This window comes from Phalacrocorax aristotelis, chromosome 2 (genome assembly GCF_949628215.1).
Source record: "Phalacrocorax aristotelis chromosome 2, bGulAri2.1, whole genome shotgun sequence".
Taxonomy (NCBI): Eukaryota; Metazoa; Chordata; class Aves; order Suliformes; family Phalacrocoracidae; genus Phalacrocorax; species Phalacrocorax aristotelis.
Genome location: NC_134277.1, coordinates 136,744,388 through 136,763,433, shown reverse-complemented (window position 1 = coordinate 136,763,433; position 19,046 = coordinate 136,744,388). Strand labels below are relative to the sequence as shown.

General features: G+C 38.9%; 1 protein-coding gene across 1 annotated transcript; it reads left to right on the top strand.

Annotated features, from left to right (window-relative positions):
- Window positions 1-87: 87 nt before the first annotated feature.
- On the top strand, window positions 88-18,082 carry IMPA1 (inositol monophosphatase 1). Its single transcript, XM_075085311.1, has 9 exons — window positions 88-6,516; window positions 8,187-8,268; window positions 9,446-9,579; window positions 11,544-11,648; window positions 12,982-13,027; window positions 13,169-13,277; window positions 14,017-14,125; window positions 15,587-15,738; window positions 16,165-18,082. The coding sequence occupies exons 2-9, from the start codon at window positions 8,206-8,208 to the stop codon at window positions 16,281-16,283; spliced, it is 837 nt and encodes a 278-aa protein (XP_074941412.1). The 5' UTR covers window positions 88-6,516; window positions 8,187-8,205; the 3' UTR covers window positions 16,284-18,082.
- The last annotated feature ends 964 nt before the right edge of the window (window positions 18,083-19,046 follow it).

The window sequence follows — 19,046 nt, the reverse complement described above, 5'->3', positions numbered from 1 at the left end:
TGTCTTGAAATTGTTTGGTGCTGATTAAGATGATTGTTCAGCATGTCAGTAGTTGATGTACTACAGTTTTTGGATCTCTTTTGGTGGATCTCAAAGCTGGATTGTAAATTCAAAGCGAACATAGCAAGAAAGAACCACAAGATTAATTTTGTCATAGTTATAGCTGTTTTCAGTTGCTGAAGCATAAAACATGTAATGTTGCACACAAATATTAGGGCCAGCACTTTCCTAACCGTAAGTTCTGGTATATGACCAGGGTGCCTTGCTTCATCTTTCTTGAACAGGCCTGTTACAACCTAACTTCATTCTGCAGTGGCCTTGAGCCTGTCCCTGTTCAAGCCAGAGGAGTAGAACCCTTTCGAGACTAATCCCTCCAATTTGCTTTCATCTGTTTACAGTTATTCAGCCTATGTTCTCCAATTGGGAGGACCGGGAAAGGCAATCCTATAATGGCAGAAAGGACAATGCATGAACGGGTGTAAACAGCAGTGGAAGGCACAAGCCTAAGCTCTGCTCATAAAGCTGTAGTGTTTTTCCTACTATACCGTGGTGCTGTGCAGCATGAACTACTGAGGCAAACTTATTTGTTGGATGCTAAATAGGCTAGCAAGATTTTCAGCAGTCATCCGCTGCAACGTGTAAGGTGTGATCCATTGCTACTGAAATGACCTAGCGGCTTGTGATCAGGGCACAGTATTCAGATGGGGGAGAAATCTCTGTCTCCCACAGCCTGACTTGCTGCTAGGTCGGTGTGACTCACCTTCCAACAAGTTTGAAAAGAGAAGAGCTACTTGTCTTTTTCAGATATGAGGCACTCTCTTTCAGGCAGCTATCTTCATGTGCTGTTCTTACGTTTGCCAGGATGCTCCAGCTTGTATGCGCACCGTAACTGAATGTACTCAGTAATGCCCAGAGGTGTAACTGGGCCACAAGGAGACTGAATGTCTACATTGTTCAAAAATGTCAGTGTGATGCATCTCAGGGACATTGTCCTGCCATTGCAGGACACATACAGAAGTGGGGAGAAACTATGGGGAGGGCAGGGGACATAAGGCTAAGGAATATTGCTGCTAGTCCTGTGCGAAATGGAGTCTTGGTTCTGAGAGCTGACATGAGACAGAGAGGTATACTCAGACATGCAAGTGGTCATCTGGGCATTCACAAATCTGGATTTGGTGTTTTGGCTCATTCAGGTACCATGTTCACTAATGAGAAAAACTGTCCAGGTTTTCGTCTAGTATGTGCTTGCCTGAAAGGAACCACTGTCCACTGGCTATAAGGCTAGATTCTGGTTCATTTGTAGCAGTTTGAAAACAAACAGATAGCCATGCATGACACACCCATTCTAGGCACAACTGCAATTAAAAAAAATACCACAGTGTAAGAGGAGCCTGCCCAGCATCTTTTTCAAAGACCTTCTCTATTGGCAGAACGGTAGTGTGGTCTTGTTCAAGTTGCTGTAAAGTATCATGGTTTTCAGTACTATCAGGTAGTGTACCTTTATAATAATTTAGGAATATCTGTAGGATTATTATATATTGATTGGACTTGCATAAACACCAAAACCATCTCAGTAAGCATGTCACTGTTAATTGTTCTTATTTTGCTTTACAGTACTCTCTACTGTAGTTTTAACATGACTTGGGTATTGATAAATTATTTTACTGGATGTGCTGTGGATGTCACAAAAAAGAGGGTGCTTCTGGCTTCCGTGAAGGAAAGGGTCTTCAGTGGCTGAACATTTTGGAAATCTTTGTTTCCTGACAGCAGGAAGTACCCATGCATTTCTCCACTTCCCCTGTCTGTCCCTCCAGCTGTTTGTCATCTCCCTTTCCAGCGCAAGAGGAACAGTACCCTTTTCCCTTGTTACTTCTTTCCCCACCTTTTCCTCCACAATTCTCTGTTAACCTTTCTTTGCATCTCAGGCTGCTGTGGGAAGGAATATGCAATAAGAGGCCAACCATCACTGGGGGACAATCTAGTCGGGGAAGAGCCCCAAACTGAACTCGATCCCCCGCTGTTGTTACTGAAGCAAGTGGAAAATGCTTCTACAGAACATCCTTTTTTTTTTTTTTCAGCAGAAAATCCTCATTCTCTACTTACTCCCTTTCTTCTGCTCCTGATTTTTCTGCCTGAGCTGTTGCAGGCATGTTGTGGATAGAGAGAAGACAGACTTGGGATGCAGGAAGTAAATCTTTGGGGAGATCTGCAAGGTTTTACCAGGAAGGTTGCTTCCATCAGTCTCCAGTTATTGCTAAGGGCAAGCAGCCCTTCACATTCACTTTCATCTTATTCCAGGAACATGTCTGGGATTTTATCTAGAAGCTCATCCCATGTAGTCCAAACCAAGCTAGTCTGCCAGATAAATAACTGAGGAGAGGTGAAAACTCTGTCCTAATCATCGACTCTAGGAACAAAAGCAGACACTTTCTCAGAGCTTCAGTGTCTTGCCTAGGCTAAAATTGCTCACATTTTAGTTGTTTAGACTGTAGCATATCTTTGCTTAGCATATACAATTTTTTGTTTTTCTAAAGCTTGTTATCTTAGCACATTTTCACAGGGAAAGTTGAACAACTGAATTAGGAAAAAACCCACTTTGGAGGAGACATATGACATATGAAACCAATGTTAATTTTACAGGCTTTTGTGCAGAAGTTGCTGAATTGTTTCACTTCAAAGTTAATAAATAAAATGTTAAATTCTCTTCTAGTAGATGCAAAGAAAATGTATGCAAAGTTACTTAACTGAGAAGAGGAATTTGTCAAAAGAAGTACTTAATCACTTTATAATAAACAGTACATTCAGCTGAACTAATAAAATACGTGAAAATCAAGCTTTTTGGTTGTTAAATCTGTTTAGTAATTTTAGAGAATGCACAAGGTCAAGGCTTTGCAAACATTTTACTGCTGAGAATGCTCTTAGTAGCAGCTCCTGGCCTTGTTCCAGTACACATACTGCTACAATACTGCCTGGCATATATTTGTGATATACCTAAGACAGTTTGGAAAGGGTTATATTAACATCAAGAGCTCAATTTTGTTTGGATTTGTGACTTGTTAGATCACCTGGGCAATGCTGCAGTAAACAAGAAATAATACGCCACACTAAGAAAGCAGGCAGTAATCTCTCATACTTTTATTTTCATCAGTTTCCTTTTGTGTGTCTGTTTTGGAAAAGAATGTGCCCTGAAGTGTGATCAGTCTGGTTTGAAGACTTTTATCAATAGACCACCTCTGTTCTTCTTGCTTCTCAGGTGTCACATAAAAATACACCTCCTGCAGCTCAGTTCTCCTCACAGTAGCCTCTTGAAATACAAAATTTCCTTTCAGCTGGAATGCAAATTGTGGTTTGGATTAGGGAAATTCTTACACTTATGAGGAAAGAATTTCAGGCATTTGTTTGTTTTACTTCTGATTTTAGGCTCAATGCCGAATTTGAAATCCCCTTATAGAGCCTGAAAAACACTTGCTATTAACGATGTCAAAGAAGCCATTTTCTATAATACTGGTGCAGTCCAATATAGCTTGTACTGAGGCATGTTTGGCAGCTTGCCTCAACAAAATCTGAATCAGAGCCAAAGTGCCTCTTTCAATTGGCTGTATGCTTTCAGGATAACCTTGTAAGGAATGACTCACAAAATAATTAATAAAAAAACACCTTATTGTCTCTGCAGTTCTTTAATGGCTACGAATACTTTAAAACAGGCTTATATGACTATTCCTGTTTCCAAAATGGGAAGGAGGAAATGTGAAAAGGCACAGTGACTTGTTCCATACATCAGCGCCATAGGGAATGGAAACCATATCTTCACTGATGTGGAAAAGACAAAACTAGCCCCATTTAGCCTTGAACAAGTGATCAAAGGATTGGGAAGCCTGCCATATGAGGATAGGCTGAGAGAACTGGGTTTGTTCAGCCTTGAGAAAAGGAGGCTCAGAGGGGATCTCATCACTGTGTACCAGTACGTAAGGGGTAGCTACAAAGAAGATGGAGACTCCCTTTTTACACGGAGTCACATGGACAGGACAAGGGGGAATGGACACAAATTGCTCTTGGGGAGATTCCAATTGGACACCAGAGGGAAATTTTTCACAGTGAGGACAGTCACCCATTGGAATAATCTCCCCAGGGAAGTGGTTGACTCGGCCACGTTGGACACCTTCAAGAGTCGTCTGGACAGGGTGCTGGGCCATCTTGTTTAGACTGCGCTCTTCCTAGAAAGGTTGGACTAGATGATCCCTGAGGTCCCTTCCAACCTGTGATTCTGTGATTCTGTGAAGTGCCTGGTTGTGGGTTGGACTGGCATTGGGGAAACAGGATAAGGCTGCTTCTTTTGGTGCTGCAGATATTTTATGATCATTTTAAGTCACAAAGCAAATTACAAGTTTTGTCCAGTTTCCAGTAGATCACTATTTTACATTTTACAGTAAATTACATCAGTTGCAATTTTGTGATCACAAGACAACACCTCAGTTTTTTACCTTTACATGATGAAAGACAATAGGGTCAAAAGACCACAGAAAAACCATGACACTGGTATCAGTCAGTCTTGGGAAAAAAAGTGTTTCTCCTCTGTATAGCTTTAATTATAATACTCTTGAAAATGCATCATTAGCACTGCAATTTTTTTTTCAAAAATCTTTGCTTGAAAGCTAGGTAGATTTCTGGAAAATGTGATTAGCGTATATTTCAAAAATATCAGTTTTCTCTCTCGTTATTGATTTGGTATTATCCTAATTGGCAGAACTGACAGGAGGAGGGGCTAGTGAGAGGGGAGAGGCAGCCGTTTCATGGGTGTTGACAGTTTCTGAGGAAAAAATCAAGACATAGTAGAGAAGAACCACAACTTTAACAAACTTGCTTGTTTTACTGTTTTTAAGCTCTGTAACATGAAGTGATTGAATGCTGGTTTACTTTGAAGGGACTCTTACAAATATATTCACATTCTTTTTCACACGCCTTCAACTTTTTTCCACATGTTGCATAACAGTCACGTTTTCAACAGTGGTGCCTTCAGCCCAGGTAAACACCAATTGTGTGCTCCATGGGGAGCATTTACAGTGTCTTCATCCTGCCACGTCCAATTATTAATAAGAGTCATAGAATCATAGGATGTCCTTAGTTGGAAGGGACCCACAAGGATCATCGAGTCCAACTCCTGTCCCTGCATAGGACAACCCCAAAACCACACCACGTGTCCAAGGGCTTTGTCCAAAGGCTTCTTGAATGTTGTCAGGCTTGGCACTCTGACTACTTCCCTAGAGAGCCTGTTCCAGCGCTCCACCACCCTCGGGGTGAAGAACCTTTTCCTAATATCCAACCTGAACCTCCCCTGGCACATCTTCCTGCCATTCCCTCAGGTCCTGTCATCGGTCACCAGAGAGAAGAGATCAGCGCCTGCCGCTCCTCCTCCCTTTGTGAGGAAGCTGTAGACCATGATGAGGTCTGTCCTCAGTCTCCTCTTCTCTGGGCTGAACAACCCAAGTGATGTTAGCCGCTTCTTGTATGGTTTCCCCTCTAAATCCTTCACCAACTTCATGGCCCTTCTCTTGACACTCTCTAGCAGCTTTGTACCCTTAATATACTGTGGCGCCCAAAACTGCACACAGCACTCAGAGTGAGGCTGCACTAGCACAGACTAAAGAAGGACAATCCCCTCCCTCGTCCAGCTGCAATGCAGGGCTTGATGCACCCCAGGGCACGGTTGGTCTCTTGGCCAACTTCATACGGTTGGTGATTGCTCAGGTCTCCAAGTTTTCTAGATCTCTCTGCAGGGCCTCTCTGCCCTCGAAAGTGTCAACAGTTCCTCCCAGTTTTGTGTCATCAGCAAACTTAATTACTGTTCCTTCCAGTCCTGCATCCAAGTCATTTATGAAGACATTAAAGAGTACTGGCCCTAAGATGGATCCCTGCGGAACCCTGTTAGAGACTGGTGGCCTCCAGCCCAACATAACTCCATTTACTTTAACCATCTGAGCCCGACCCATCAGCCAGTTGCTGAGCCACTGTGTTACGTGTTTATCCAGCTGTATGCTGGACATTTTTTCCAGGTGGATACTCTGAGAGACAGCATGGAACGCTTTACTGAATTCCAAAATGATCACATCGACGGTCTTCCCTTGATCAACTGGATAGGTAACTGTCATAGAAGGAAATTAGGTTTGTTAAGCAGGACTTTCTCCTCGTGAACCGGTGCTGTCTGGGACCAATGACTGTGTTGTCTTACAGGTGTTTTTCAAAGAGTCGACATTAAAGTCTAATTTCAACACTTCAACTGTAATTTTGCCGACGCAGGCGCAGAAGCAGACACGTGTGACTCCCGCTAAGGCGCCCGCCCCTTCCCCCACACCAACCCACTGACCCACCCCGCGCAGGCGCAACTGCAGCCACGGCACAGCGGCAGGAGGGGGCGGAGCTAATGGCTTCGCCCCTGGCGCCTGCGCATTCGTGCGGCTGCACCCCTCAGGGAGAGCGGAGCTGGCGGCGGAGGAGGTGGGAGCGGCGAGGGTGGCAGCGGTGAGCTTCTTCTTCCTTACTCAGCCGCCATTTCGGGATGTCGTGAGGGGGATGCGCGGCTCCCCTAGGGGCTGTGTGGCCTTGCTGTCTCTCGGCCACAGCCCGGCAGGGGCACACTGGCGCTGGGCGGAGGTTCTCTCACCCTGGCCGGGCAACGTGGGCAGCCCTTCCAGCCCGGGATCCAAACCTCTATTTTGGGATCCAAACCTCTAGTCTCAATGCGCGCCTTGAGTTTGTGGGACAAACTCCTCACGGGGCGTCCAGAGGGGACAAAACTAAGCTGGGGACAAAAATACACTTCTTCTGTGCATTGTAGGTGCTGGATTTTAACTAGAATGTGTGTTCTGGAGTTACTGTTCTAGTGAGGTTTGAAATGTAAATTTTTTTTTTTTCGTCTGCTGCGCGAGGCTGTGCCGTACTGGATGTCTTAAGGCTCCACTAGTACCTCCAGTTTTTTATGAATAACGGAGTAGCTTTAACTAGTGCTATAGTACCCATTTCTGTGTCCTGACAAATTATTTCTGTGTTTTTATAACAACCTAAAGGCTGTGATCAGTAAAGAACATCACCGACATAACTAAAGTATTTTACCTAGCTTTTCTAGCCATCTCTACCTGTCTAGGACCAAGGCTGAAAGAGGCAAGGACCACTAGGTCAGGGTGATCGGAGTGGGTACTCATGGATCATGTTAATTGCACAGGGTGTTTTTTTTTTTTTGTACTGTTTAAGTGCTGGGGGTTTTTATGATCATTTATCTAATCTTTGTGAGTCTGCAAGTGTTACAAAACTGTTACCCAGGTCGTCGCTTAAAGATTGAGTCACTTAAGTAGGGCATGCCCAGAAGGATTCTGAAAGGGCTAGGGCTCAAAAATGAAACAGACTTCCATAATTCAAAATACCATTGCATCATTGAATGAATCTGTGGTCTGTTGGGGGATTATCAGAAATAATGTATGATTTGCTAATTTGTATTTCATGTTGCTCATGAAAGTAGAGATGCATAGAAGATAAGGTAGCTTATATTGCTTCATAATACTTAATATAGAAGACACTTAAATTACTGTTGAATCTTGTAACTTTCTCACGTAGAATCAAAACCATTTCATATTTGTGTTTGGAATAAACCCCTAGAACAAAGCATGGAGGACTAAAATACAGAAAGGATAGATTTTGGGTTTAAGATTCCAGTTGTCTAATTGAAGATACTCATTTAAACCATACTTTAAAATAGACTGAGCTGTATGTCAGCAGTCTTCTGCAATAAATTACAGTGAAGATTCTAGTATTTTTAAGCAAAAAGGCCCTGAGCTGTACGCTGTATTCAAGAATGTGCTTGTGTGTAACCACACTGTTGCTTTTCAGAGCCCTTATGTACATTGAGATCAGCGTCTAAATGTAGAATCTTGTATATGCATGCATCTTTCAAGACTGAGGCTCTGTTCATGTTGATGTTTTTATGTTACACCTTTTTGACAATCACAAAATGTGGGGAAAAAATCTGGTAATTTAGACTAAGCTTCTAATATTCTTGTTTTTTTCAGAGTTAAGGATAGGAAAAACTTCCACATTCTAGCAAGTAAACAGTGCATTCTGGAGCAGGGGAAGTAGAAAATTAGAATTTGTTAAAAAATTGCCATAATAATGTTTGTGTTAATCTATCCTTTTGGCAGGCTGTGTATCTAAGAAAAGATGGCAGATCCTTGGCAAGAATGTATGGATTATGCTGTTGCTTTAGCAAGGAAAGCTGGGGAGGTAGGTATAAACTATATATCATAACAGTATTTATTGAGTCTAGAATGTATATAGCTTGTGAAGGAGTTTGATGTTGGATATTTATCTGAGCAGTATTTTGTCAAAAACATAAATTAGCAGAATTGTTCAGTGATGTTCAAGTTCAAGATTGGAGCATCTTTCATGTTTTAAGGCTTTCTTATTTTAAGAAAACAACTTTGCACTTTTCTTTGGACCCGAGTTTAGAGACTAAGGAGTATCTTTTGTTCCTTAAATTTGATTTAAAAAAAAATCTGAATTGTGGTAAACAAAGAGCATTTTTCTTTTTTCCCTTAAACTGCACCTGTCTACGTGGTTATTTTGCCACCTGAACGCTGTTGGCAGTCTTCCTTTTAAACACCTCAGCCAACTTTATGTAGTGGCTTGTTGGCAAAAGATACCACATCATATTCTCTTTATGAAGACTGCGTTACTTCTGTAAATGAGAAGCATCCCTTGCCATGGTGGCACTTCGCCCATTTGTGATCTAAGATGTCTTAGAACAAGAAAGAGTTTGCAGATCTTGGCAGAGCCTCAGCATGAGAGTGGTTACCAAACATTCAGTTCTTGGTAGCTCTGCTTGGTACATGTGAACGTTATTGCAGCCAGACAAGATGGTACATGTACTAATTCTGTCCCCTGGAGCTCCAGGGTCTGCAGAACATTGTCCCTGCAACGACCTCATTAAAGTCTTACCTCAGAAAATCTTTCTGAGTTACAGTAAAATGATTTTCTGGGCTGTGAGGCATGGATTATTGCTTAAGCTGATTCTGATAGTTTTAGGATCATAAATGCAAGGTCTGGTTAAAAATAGCTGACTTAAGCTCAGTCTTAAGTGTTTCATTCCACTCTGGTATTTAAATTTATAAGTCTTGTCCTAAGAAAATAGAGCTCAGTTTCATGTACCAGTGGATCTTCTTGTAGTACTTAGGTTTAAGGTCATGTATAAGTTTGTGGTGAGTAGGGATTGGAGGTAGATGCAAGGATAAGCCCCACCTCCTGCAGTTAAACCCAGGTTTTGTCAGTGCTTGTGTTTGTGTTTTGTATGTGCAGTATAGAAATTACAATAAAAATGATGCTCAAATTTTTAGAAAACTAGTATTTTCCATACTGTTAATGGAGAAAGCTTTTTTCTTTTTTTTATTTCTTTTGTTAACAGATAATCCGTGGAGCACTCAAAGAAGAAATATCTGTTATGACTAAAAGTTCACCAGTAGATCTAGTGACAGAAACTGATCAAAAAGTAGAAAACTTCATTATTTCTTCCATAAAAGAAAGATATCCTTCTCACAGGTACGGCTTATTATCAATATACTTTTGATAGAAGAAGGGGAGAATTAACTGGAAGAAGAAACTGGGAAGTCTATGATTTTGCTTGGTAAAATTTCATTACAATTGACATGCTGGAAAATTACAGAAGCCTCCCTTACCCTCAGTGTATTAAGTATTTTAGAGTAGTAGTGGGTTGAAGTTTTGCCCAGATGCTTCTAAATTAATTGCTACCAAATTTTGTCATTAGGTTAGAGAGCTCTAGTAACAAAACAAGGTGTCCTCAGTGTCTACTGACATGAGTTTAGCCTTGATCAAGAGTCATGCTGAAACTCAGTTCAAGTTGAGCCAGCAGTAAGTAACGTCTTAGTTATTTATATTGGAGAACCAAAAGTGGCTTCAAGATACCTGGAACCCAAGCTTCTCGTCTGCTGTTGAAACTAGCATGTCTTCACTGCTTACCCTGGATGGGTCCCATGGTACTGAGTGAGCCTTTGGCAAATCTCATACAGTTTAAGAACATCAAACATCCTTAAAAGAAGATAGGATCTTCTGATTCTGCATAACTGAACATTAGTCATACAAAATACTGATTTCTTTATTGCTTTTCTGGTTTGTTTTTGTTTCTTTTTTTCTCCCCCACCACTCCTCCCCACCAAAAGAAGTTTATTCCTGAAGGGTGAATTGTTTCCCATTTTGACATAATGGCTCAAGTTTAATATGGTTTCCTTAAAGTGAATTTGCCATTTTTTTCTTGCATTTTCTTGAAGATTGTATTATTGCAGCTGTATATATGAAACGTAATAAATATGCAGAAAATTGAAACAACTGAGGTGATACAAAATGTCAGTAACCCAACCAAGTTAGTATGAGCATACAGACTTGTGGAATGACCTTGAAATAAGTGTCTGTGACATTGATAAACATTTTAGAATATTTTAGCTACTTTTTGTGTTAGAGAATTCATACCACAGTAGACATACTGCTGTTGAATTACTCATCCACCTAAATAACTATTCAGTCTCTCTTCTCTTTGTGAAGATCCGCTGCTTTTTGGAAACATGCTGTTCCTTTCTCGGCAATTGTCTTCACTTACATAGTTAATCATAAAACTCCTGATCAATATTAAAGGGACCTTATTTGTTTACTCTCAGCAGTTCTCCTGATTTTACATGTTTGTGAGGAAAGCACGTGTTCGATGCATACTTTTTATAGGTTGAATAATAGCTGATAAATTTAACAATGTGCAAAAGGCATAGAAGAGAATTCCACCCACGTACACTCACAGCAATAATTTTACAATTCAAAACAAATACTTTCATGAGCAGCAAAAATTGTGAAATTCAGATTTCTGTGATGCTGTGCCTTGTGTATTCTTTGGGTTTAGTATTATGGTTGAGCACGCATGCTGCCGACTTCTTCAGGAGGAGCTCTGGTTTGGATTTAATCTCTTTATCATGTTACCATTTTTGTAAAACTAAACAGTTTGAGACTAACAACTTTCTGTCATAATGGGGTTGAAATCAGACTACAAATTTAACAGTTACTGCAGTGGTGTATCCAGATGCCTATGACCACAAAGGCTTTCTTCAGTTAAAGCACAAGCTGAAAAGTATGTGCAAATACTCTAAGTATGTGTAAATGTGTGTAAATGGTGTAAATAAACTGAAAGGTGTAAATAGCTACAAGTATTCTGACTAATATTTGATGATGCTGTTACTGGAAAAAATGATGAAAACTTCCACATTAAAACGTAAAGTTAATTACATAAAGTTATTTTTCCCACATCTTGTGCTTATCTCTGGCATCATAAATATCGATGCAAGCTCGGTCAGATGTGGTTGGTGCTTTCCAGATAAATTGTATATTTCTGAACCTTTCTGTATGTGTGATCACTGATGGTATGTAATCCTACATCTCACTTTAAGAATTTTAATTTCAAGGACAGTGTTGTAATTCAGATCTTTTAAATATGTTTGCTACTCTAGCTTCATTGGAGAAGAATCTGTTGCAGCTGGAGAGGGCAGCATTTTGACAGATAACCCCACATGGATTATAGACCCAATTGACGGAACGACCAACTTTGTACACAGGTTCACCTTTCATTTTTTTTATGTTAGCAACTTCAACTGATTACCTTTTTTCTTTTTCCAGATCCATGAAAGTAAGGGGTTTTTTCACTTTTAAATTGCTTTAAAAGAGATGCTATGAACTTCTTAATAGTTACAAATTTATATTTGCATTTACTGAGAGTCATTGAGCAGTTTTGTAATCATTATAGTATTTCTGTATTCTAATAGTCTCACTCTGTAACCACAGCAGTTGTTCCATGAGAGGCCCGTACTGTATAGCAGGAGTCAGCAGCCTTTGGCATGGGTACCCAAGATAGGTGGGCAGATTTGAACAGTAAAACAGAACACAGAATTAGGAGTTGCAGCATCTTCAGACAGGCTGTGGTGAGAAACAATAACAGCTCCAAGTGCTGATTTCTAAGGAATTTCAGATTCACTGAGATCTAGGAGCTGCTACCTTGAAAGAAAGCAGAATATCACCAGTAATTGTCTGGTGGTATTTTGCACCAGGGTGAGGGGGGGACTTCCAGTGTAATGCTGACTGCCTATTCCTTCTGTCTTTGAAACATGAGAGGGTTTGGCCCTGATGAGCTTTTCTGAGCGTATTTGATTGCGATTTTGAAATGGCTACCGCTATGTGTGCCACAGGTTTAAACAGCTGCCGAATTCTGCTAAATAATGTGTTCAAAAAGCTGTAAGAAAAGAACCCATTTGGCTGGACTTACACACTAAAGAGTCTGTATTTTTTGCAGATAGTAATTAAAGCAAATGTTTTGGAACTACAAATTTTGAAGAGTAAAGAAAAATAATAAAAAATTAATTGGTTCGTTGTTAAAAACTTAGACTGAGATGCAGCCCACCATGTTCTGTGTACTCCCACTGCTTTCAGTCTTCCCCCTCATTCTTCCTTCTCACTTCAATATCTGTCTTTCTTGTTGCTTTGGTGGAGAAAGTGGAGGTGGGGGGAGAGGTGACTTGCTTCTTTTGATGAGACCATTTTAGCCAGCTTGTTCCTTCTGAGAAAGGTTAGTAGCATAGAGGCTTGCTTGTATTCTTTTTCTATAAAATTATAGTTCCTGAGGTAGTAACAGCTGTAGCAGGGGTGACAGTCCCCAGCCTGTAACAGGCTTAGTTTCAGTGGGTGGAAAAGTTCGTATTTTAAATGGTAATTGATGTTGTTGTTAAGCATAGTAAATTGTGCAAGTTCCGAAAAACTAACATTTCCTATATAGTCCAAGTTTCCTTTTGAAATACACATTACATTTAACTGAACATTGTTTTTATTAAGAGTAAGCATGGTAATGAAAGAAGCATAGTATCTCACTACAAATTAGTGAAATGTTTTGTTTTGTAGGTTTCCATTTGTGGCAGTTTCAATTGGCTTTGTTGTAAACAAAAAGGTATACTTTTTATTACTTAATATCTAATGAATCAAAACCAAATTAATTCCTTGCTGCTAGTTATAACTAAGATCTGTGTTTTCACAATAAATAGGAAGAAAGGGGAAAAAACCCTCAAGGTATCTTTACTTTTTCTTGCAGATCGAGTTTGGGATTGTGTATAGTTGTATAGAAGACAAGATGTACACTGCCAGAAAAGGAAAAGGTGCATTTTGCAATGGCCAAAAACTTCAAGTATCAGGCCAAGAAGGTAAGCTGAACTGGGTAGCTTATTTCTAGTAATTAAATTTATTTTGCAAATGAGGCATCAACAGTTTTAGACCTGGATATATTCCTGTTTCTTAGCTCATAGTTTTGTTTTGGAAAGACAGGCTTTTTTTTGGCCATGGGTGGTTCCGTTCTGAGAAACAGCTTTCATGTTCTCTTTGATGCATATAACGTGCTTGTCATCTTTGCAGGATCAGGACTTGGCAATTGAAGATTTTATTCCCTGTGTGTCTGTGTTGTGGTTTGTTGCTTCGTTGGTTTTAATTCCCTGTATGTCTGTAATCCCTCTGTAATTGTTCTTTAGAGTCTGTAGCGAATTTACCAAACAATTCAACTTCCTCCAGGTGTGAACTAGTGGTTTAAGTCAGCATCGCACTTGTACACTTGCTACTGTATGTAAAGTAAAATCCACACTTAAAGTGGGACCTTTAAATATCTGAGGACTGTTCTAATCTTTATCGCAATAGAATTTTATTTACTAATGACATTGCTTAATGTATATGCACAATTGAGCCAGATCATGCTTTGTTCGCTGTGTTTTATTTTTTCCTGCCATTTTTCCATGTAGGATCACATTTTTATACAATCATTATATGTAATATTTATATTAAAGTACCTTACTTTTATTCAGTCTTGTAAGAAAGCAATGAAGGAACCTCTGCTAATTATTGTTATTATATAAGTTGTCCTGTTGGAAAAATGAGGTTTTGTTTCTTTTCCAGACATTACAAAATCCCTTTTAGTAACAGAATTGGGATCAAATCGTGATCCAGAGACTATAAAAATAATTCTTTCTAACATGGAAAGACTTCTCAGTATCCCTATTCATGGGTAAGATACTTGCTATTTTTTATATTTACTGATAGAGTTAATATTGTAAATATGATCATTTTTAGGAAGGATTAATTGCATTACATGTGACACCTTAAATGTGAAATATGATTTCTTCAGGGAAACTAAGTTTATTTAACTTTTTCAACTGGGAGATATGTTAGAGGGCCCTAACAATCAGTATTGATATGAGAAGCATGTTTGGTTTTGTAGGACTAAAAAGTGTTGAATGTACTAGGTAAAAAAAATGAAATACAGTGTTTTGCCTTCCCCGCCCCCCCCCCCCCCCCCCCCCCCCCCCGGAGTAAAACTGGGTAAACAGAAGCTATATTACATTTCTTAGTTTCCTTTCCCTATAGCAATGAAAATAGTTGTTGCTTTTTTTTATATGTATCAGAAGACAAAAGTAGATCTACCTTTCCTCTTTCAACACTGTACACTTCTTGAATTTGTCCAAGTAGTTGAAGCTCTCCATAAACTGTTCTTATTTTGGCTACATTTCCTGCTTCCTGTCCTCCAGATACGCCAAAGCCTACACTTCCACAAACTGTTTTACATCTAAATGTGGTTTCAGTAGGCAGTTTTTTGTTACTCAACCCTACTCATGTTTCTGATCACGTTTCTGGATTCTCAGCATTCTTGTTTTGACACTTAACACGTAGATTTTTTCCACTTTCAAAAAGTCTTCTCATGTCATTAAAGAATGTATGCTGAATTGTAAGTAGGGAATACATTTTAGGTATGTGTCAGTTCAACTCTTGTATTTTATTTGTAAGCAATAAATTGAGATTAGAGTTAATTCAAGTTGCTTCTTGCAGTAACTTAGCTGCTATCAGGTACAATTTGATGTGCATTTTACTGATAATTGAAACAACTGCAGTTATTTGTACAAGTCACACTTACTAAGCATCAACATTTCCAAAAGAAACTGGAATTTGTAACACATGGGTTTTGATGAACTTATCCAGGCCAAATTTATGCTGTGTAATTTATTTTTTGTAATGACTGCTGTTAGGGATTTTTGCAAGTCAGAGATGCTTACTGAGCATTGCCAGAGAAACTGAAGTAACTGTTTTTTCAATGCTGAGAACAGTGTACACTCTGCTTGAATTCTTGTATTCAAAAAGCAAAGTAGAATATCTGTTATTGTTTCATGGGTAGATATCTTCCATAATATGTTTTAGGTTAAGAAGTTAAGATGTGTTTTCACTCTAAACCAAAATTGTATAGCAGAATTTATACATGTAATTTCTGGATAGTTGCTGTATTTGGAGAGCTCTTCAAGCTACTTAAGCAAAACTTCATTCCCAATTTTTTAGTTGTTTCACTGCAGCATTCCATCACATTTTCTCTGGCTCAGTTCACTTTGCGTATGATGCTTCTGTGTTCTCTGCACAGTGTACACGGGCATTATGACTTCCTTACAAACTGTTCTCAAAAAAACAACTATGTCTCCTTTAGGATTAGAGCCGTTGGTACAGCAGCTGTGAACATGTGCCTTGTGGCAACGGGTGGAGCTGATGCCTATTATGAAATGGGGATTCACTGCTGGGATATGGCAGGAGCTGGAATCATTATTACTGAAGCTGGGGGAGTACTGCTAGATGTGTCAGGTAAATATGCAGGCATGCATGATATTCTTTTGTCATTTTAAATAGTTAATTGGGAGCAAAACACAGCTGAAATGAGAAGGCAAAGAGGTTTTTCAATCCTCTTTCCAAGTTACCACTACTGAACAGAGTTCCCATCCAGTTAATAGACAGAGTCAATTGCATGCTCTTAAGCTATAAGACATCCTTTACTCCTTTGACTGAGCACCTGGAATAGTGAAAAAGGACAGTAAACATACGCTGAGTAGAATTTAAATGTAGCTCATGTGAGATACCTGTTGTGTTACGTGCATTTTTATCCAGTGGCAAAACTCATCCCTAAATATTAATGTATCATTTACACTTGATTTATTTCCAATGCTCATTTTCTTACCAACTTTTAATTTTCTCCAGATATAAGCTAGTTACTTTGCTTGCTTTGATTTCTAGGTGGACCATTTGACTTGATGTCTCGAAGAATAATCGCAGCAAGTAGTCGAGCAATAGGAGAGAGAATAGCCAAAGCACTTCAAATAATTCCTCTGAAAAGGGATGATGCAACTAACTGAATACCAAAACTACACCTTAAATGTAATTATGTAATGTTATCTCATACTTCCATGTGGTGGTTGTTCTACACCTTGAACCTGATAAAAGATAAATATAGATGGTAGTCTTTCAGTACTGGTGTGACTGCTAAGTAGTGTTTTGAGATTGGACCAGTGTTCTAAGTAAGCTTTTACCGTTAAGCATTTTATTTATCATCACCATTACATAGAGATCTATAAAAAGAAGCAAATGCATATACCTAATATTTTCACATTTTGTACTACACTGGAAGGCACAGCAAGAGGCTCTTTGAGGTATAGATAAATAAAAAACTCTACTTCTGTAAATGACAAAACAAAATTCACTGTCTTAACACCACATCATCGCATCTGATCCTGAAGCCAAAAAGATGAGGGCATTACTGTTTATCCAGTCTTTCTCTGTCTTGTCTGTTGTTTTGTTCAGTGTCATCAGTGTATCTATTTCCTTACCTTGTTACAATTTTTGTACAAGTAGTTCACACGTTTCCGAACAGTCTTTAGTTGCTTGTAGTTTTGGCTCTAATTTAAAGCCTTTACTACTTAGCTGGTTTTTTGTAGTCATCATTCTACCTTTCTTATAGTAGATAAACACAGTCTCTTCTTTAGCCTCTTATGTGGCCAGTACTCTTGCAAATTCATTATAGTTGCAAAAATAACAGTTATTATGCCAGAAAATATGTGCATCTCCCAGAAATAAGTTCTGAGCACACCTTCTATCACCAAATGGACTTACTCTAAATTAAGATGAAGTATGATTTGCATTTGGCCGTTGGAATCAGCTGATACTAGGTCCTCTATCTTATTCTTGGCAGTTATAATTCCTGTTAATTTTTCTTGAGTTTCTCCGTGGATGAGTGTGTTTCAAAGTCTAAGAAATCATTAAAATCCGAGAGAATTTTCAGTAACTCAGCTGAGAAAAAAATAAGCCCATAGTCCTGATTTTTTACATCATTTTTTAAGTTATGAAAGCAGTGACCAACCAGAATCAGGTTTCTATTGTGTTGGTGTGCAGTACAGGCACAAAGCAAGATCCATGTCTAAACCTCTAAAGGGTTTATAAATCTAAGAAATATTAGTAATTTAATTCTTGGTGTCAGTTGCACTGAACTTTGAAAACTATCGTGGTTCTTTGAATGTTTGTATTTAAGATTGTTGAAAGTATCAGTGTATTGTTCACATAATTAATGCACTTTAAAAAAAATTTAACTTAGATGAATTTTTAGACTGATTTTTTTGGTGTCTGAAGTTTCCTAAAGAAAGGTGTCTCATTGGTGGTCCAGTCAGGACACAGCAATGTTTTGGAAAACCTGACCTTTTATACTGCTGTCCCACTATTTTTATTTTGGAAAACAGTGTTCTCTGTCTTGAAGTTTCAACAGATCTCTCATAAATTTCAATCTTTTATATCAGTTGATTTTTGCAGATTTTGCAGAAATATTTAACTTGAAGTTGTATCTAATGCCAGATGATTAGCATTAAGGAGATCAACCTGCTATTTAAAGGCCTTGTCAAAAAGCCAGACTTATATTAATTTTACTTTTTAAATTCCCATTGACAAGGATAGAAACTTTTTGAGGATTTCACTGTAACTTTATTGCTGTAAATGATGTGGGTTCATCATTATTTCTTGGTAAGTATGTCTACTGTACCATTTCTGTGGCTTTTGTATTACAAATTCTGCATAACTTTTTAAAACTGATTTATTTGTGAAATGGAGACATGTCTAAAAAAGACTTGAGATGGGAAAACACATTCGAAATAAATATGCTTTAGCAGCAGCGGCTTCAAATGTGCTTCCTTTCTTAGCACTCATCAGAGCACATTGCTGGGTCCCAGCAGGCTGGATCTGTGGGCTTCAAACTTTCTCTGAGTTGAACACTTTCTCTTCTTGCCCTCTGATGCAGATAGATTGTGAACTGTTGTGCCTCCAGATGGGTGGGATTATGCATACACCTGCAGTAGGCTTTTAGAGTGAACATTCCAACACCTTCTCGTGAGGTCATGGTGCATTAATCATCTCCAGCCCCAGAGTTCAAGCTTTACAGATTATCTTGCCTGTGATTTGTTTTGGAGGCCTGTCAGCTGGGTGAAGCGTGTAGGTTTCTCACTGCTAGCTTTCCTAATAATGCTTTTCGAGGAAAAATTTGAGTTTCCCATCTTGGCCCTCTCAATCTATTTGCGTTGGAGACCAGCCTAATTTTTTTTTCTCTATAAATGGCAGCTTTTATAAATTGTCTGCTTTCTTTTTAATTTCAGTCTCCCCTTCAAGGGAATCAGAAATCCCTGTTGTTTGCTACTTTGATAAGCATTATCTTCTCAGATAACTCTTCATCTAATACGTGGCCAGTTCTTTTGTCGTGTGAAAGGACATTGAAATGTTGTTATTAAGTCTAATGGCATTTTCATTTTGCTTCTATGCTAGCCTGCAATTTTTGGTGAGTTTTTGGTGAATTTTTGTAGGGTTTTTTTGGCTTTTTATTTTTGATAGTAAAACAGAGGTCATGACTGCTGGGTAATAAAAATGGTTTTGAGACCTGATATACAAGAGGTAGTCCCTGAATGTTCAAAACAATAAAATACCTATTTTGTTGCTTTGAAAAACAAAGTGACAGAGATAATCTGATTTTTTTTATAATTTAAGAAAAAGTAACATATTTCAAGATAGCTTGTGCTGGGCAATGAGGCAATCAGAAAGGAAAACTAGTTAGCACAGATTGAACAGACAAATTAAGATCATGCATG

Bases quoted from the DNA above. Each gene is read 5' to 3' on its own strand.
- IMPA1 (XM_075085311.1), top strand. From the start codon at position 8,206: ATGGCAGATCCTTGGCAAGAATGTATGGATTATGCTGTTGCTTTAGCA. The intron at 11,649-12,981 runs GTTCACCTTTCA...TTTGTTTTGTAG, and splicing joins ACGACCAACTTTGTACACAG to GTTTCCATTTGTGGCAGTTT. The intron at 15,739-16,164 runs GTAAATATGCAG...TTTGATTTCTAG, and splicing joins AGTACTGCTAGATGTGTCAG to GTGGACCATTTGACTTGATG.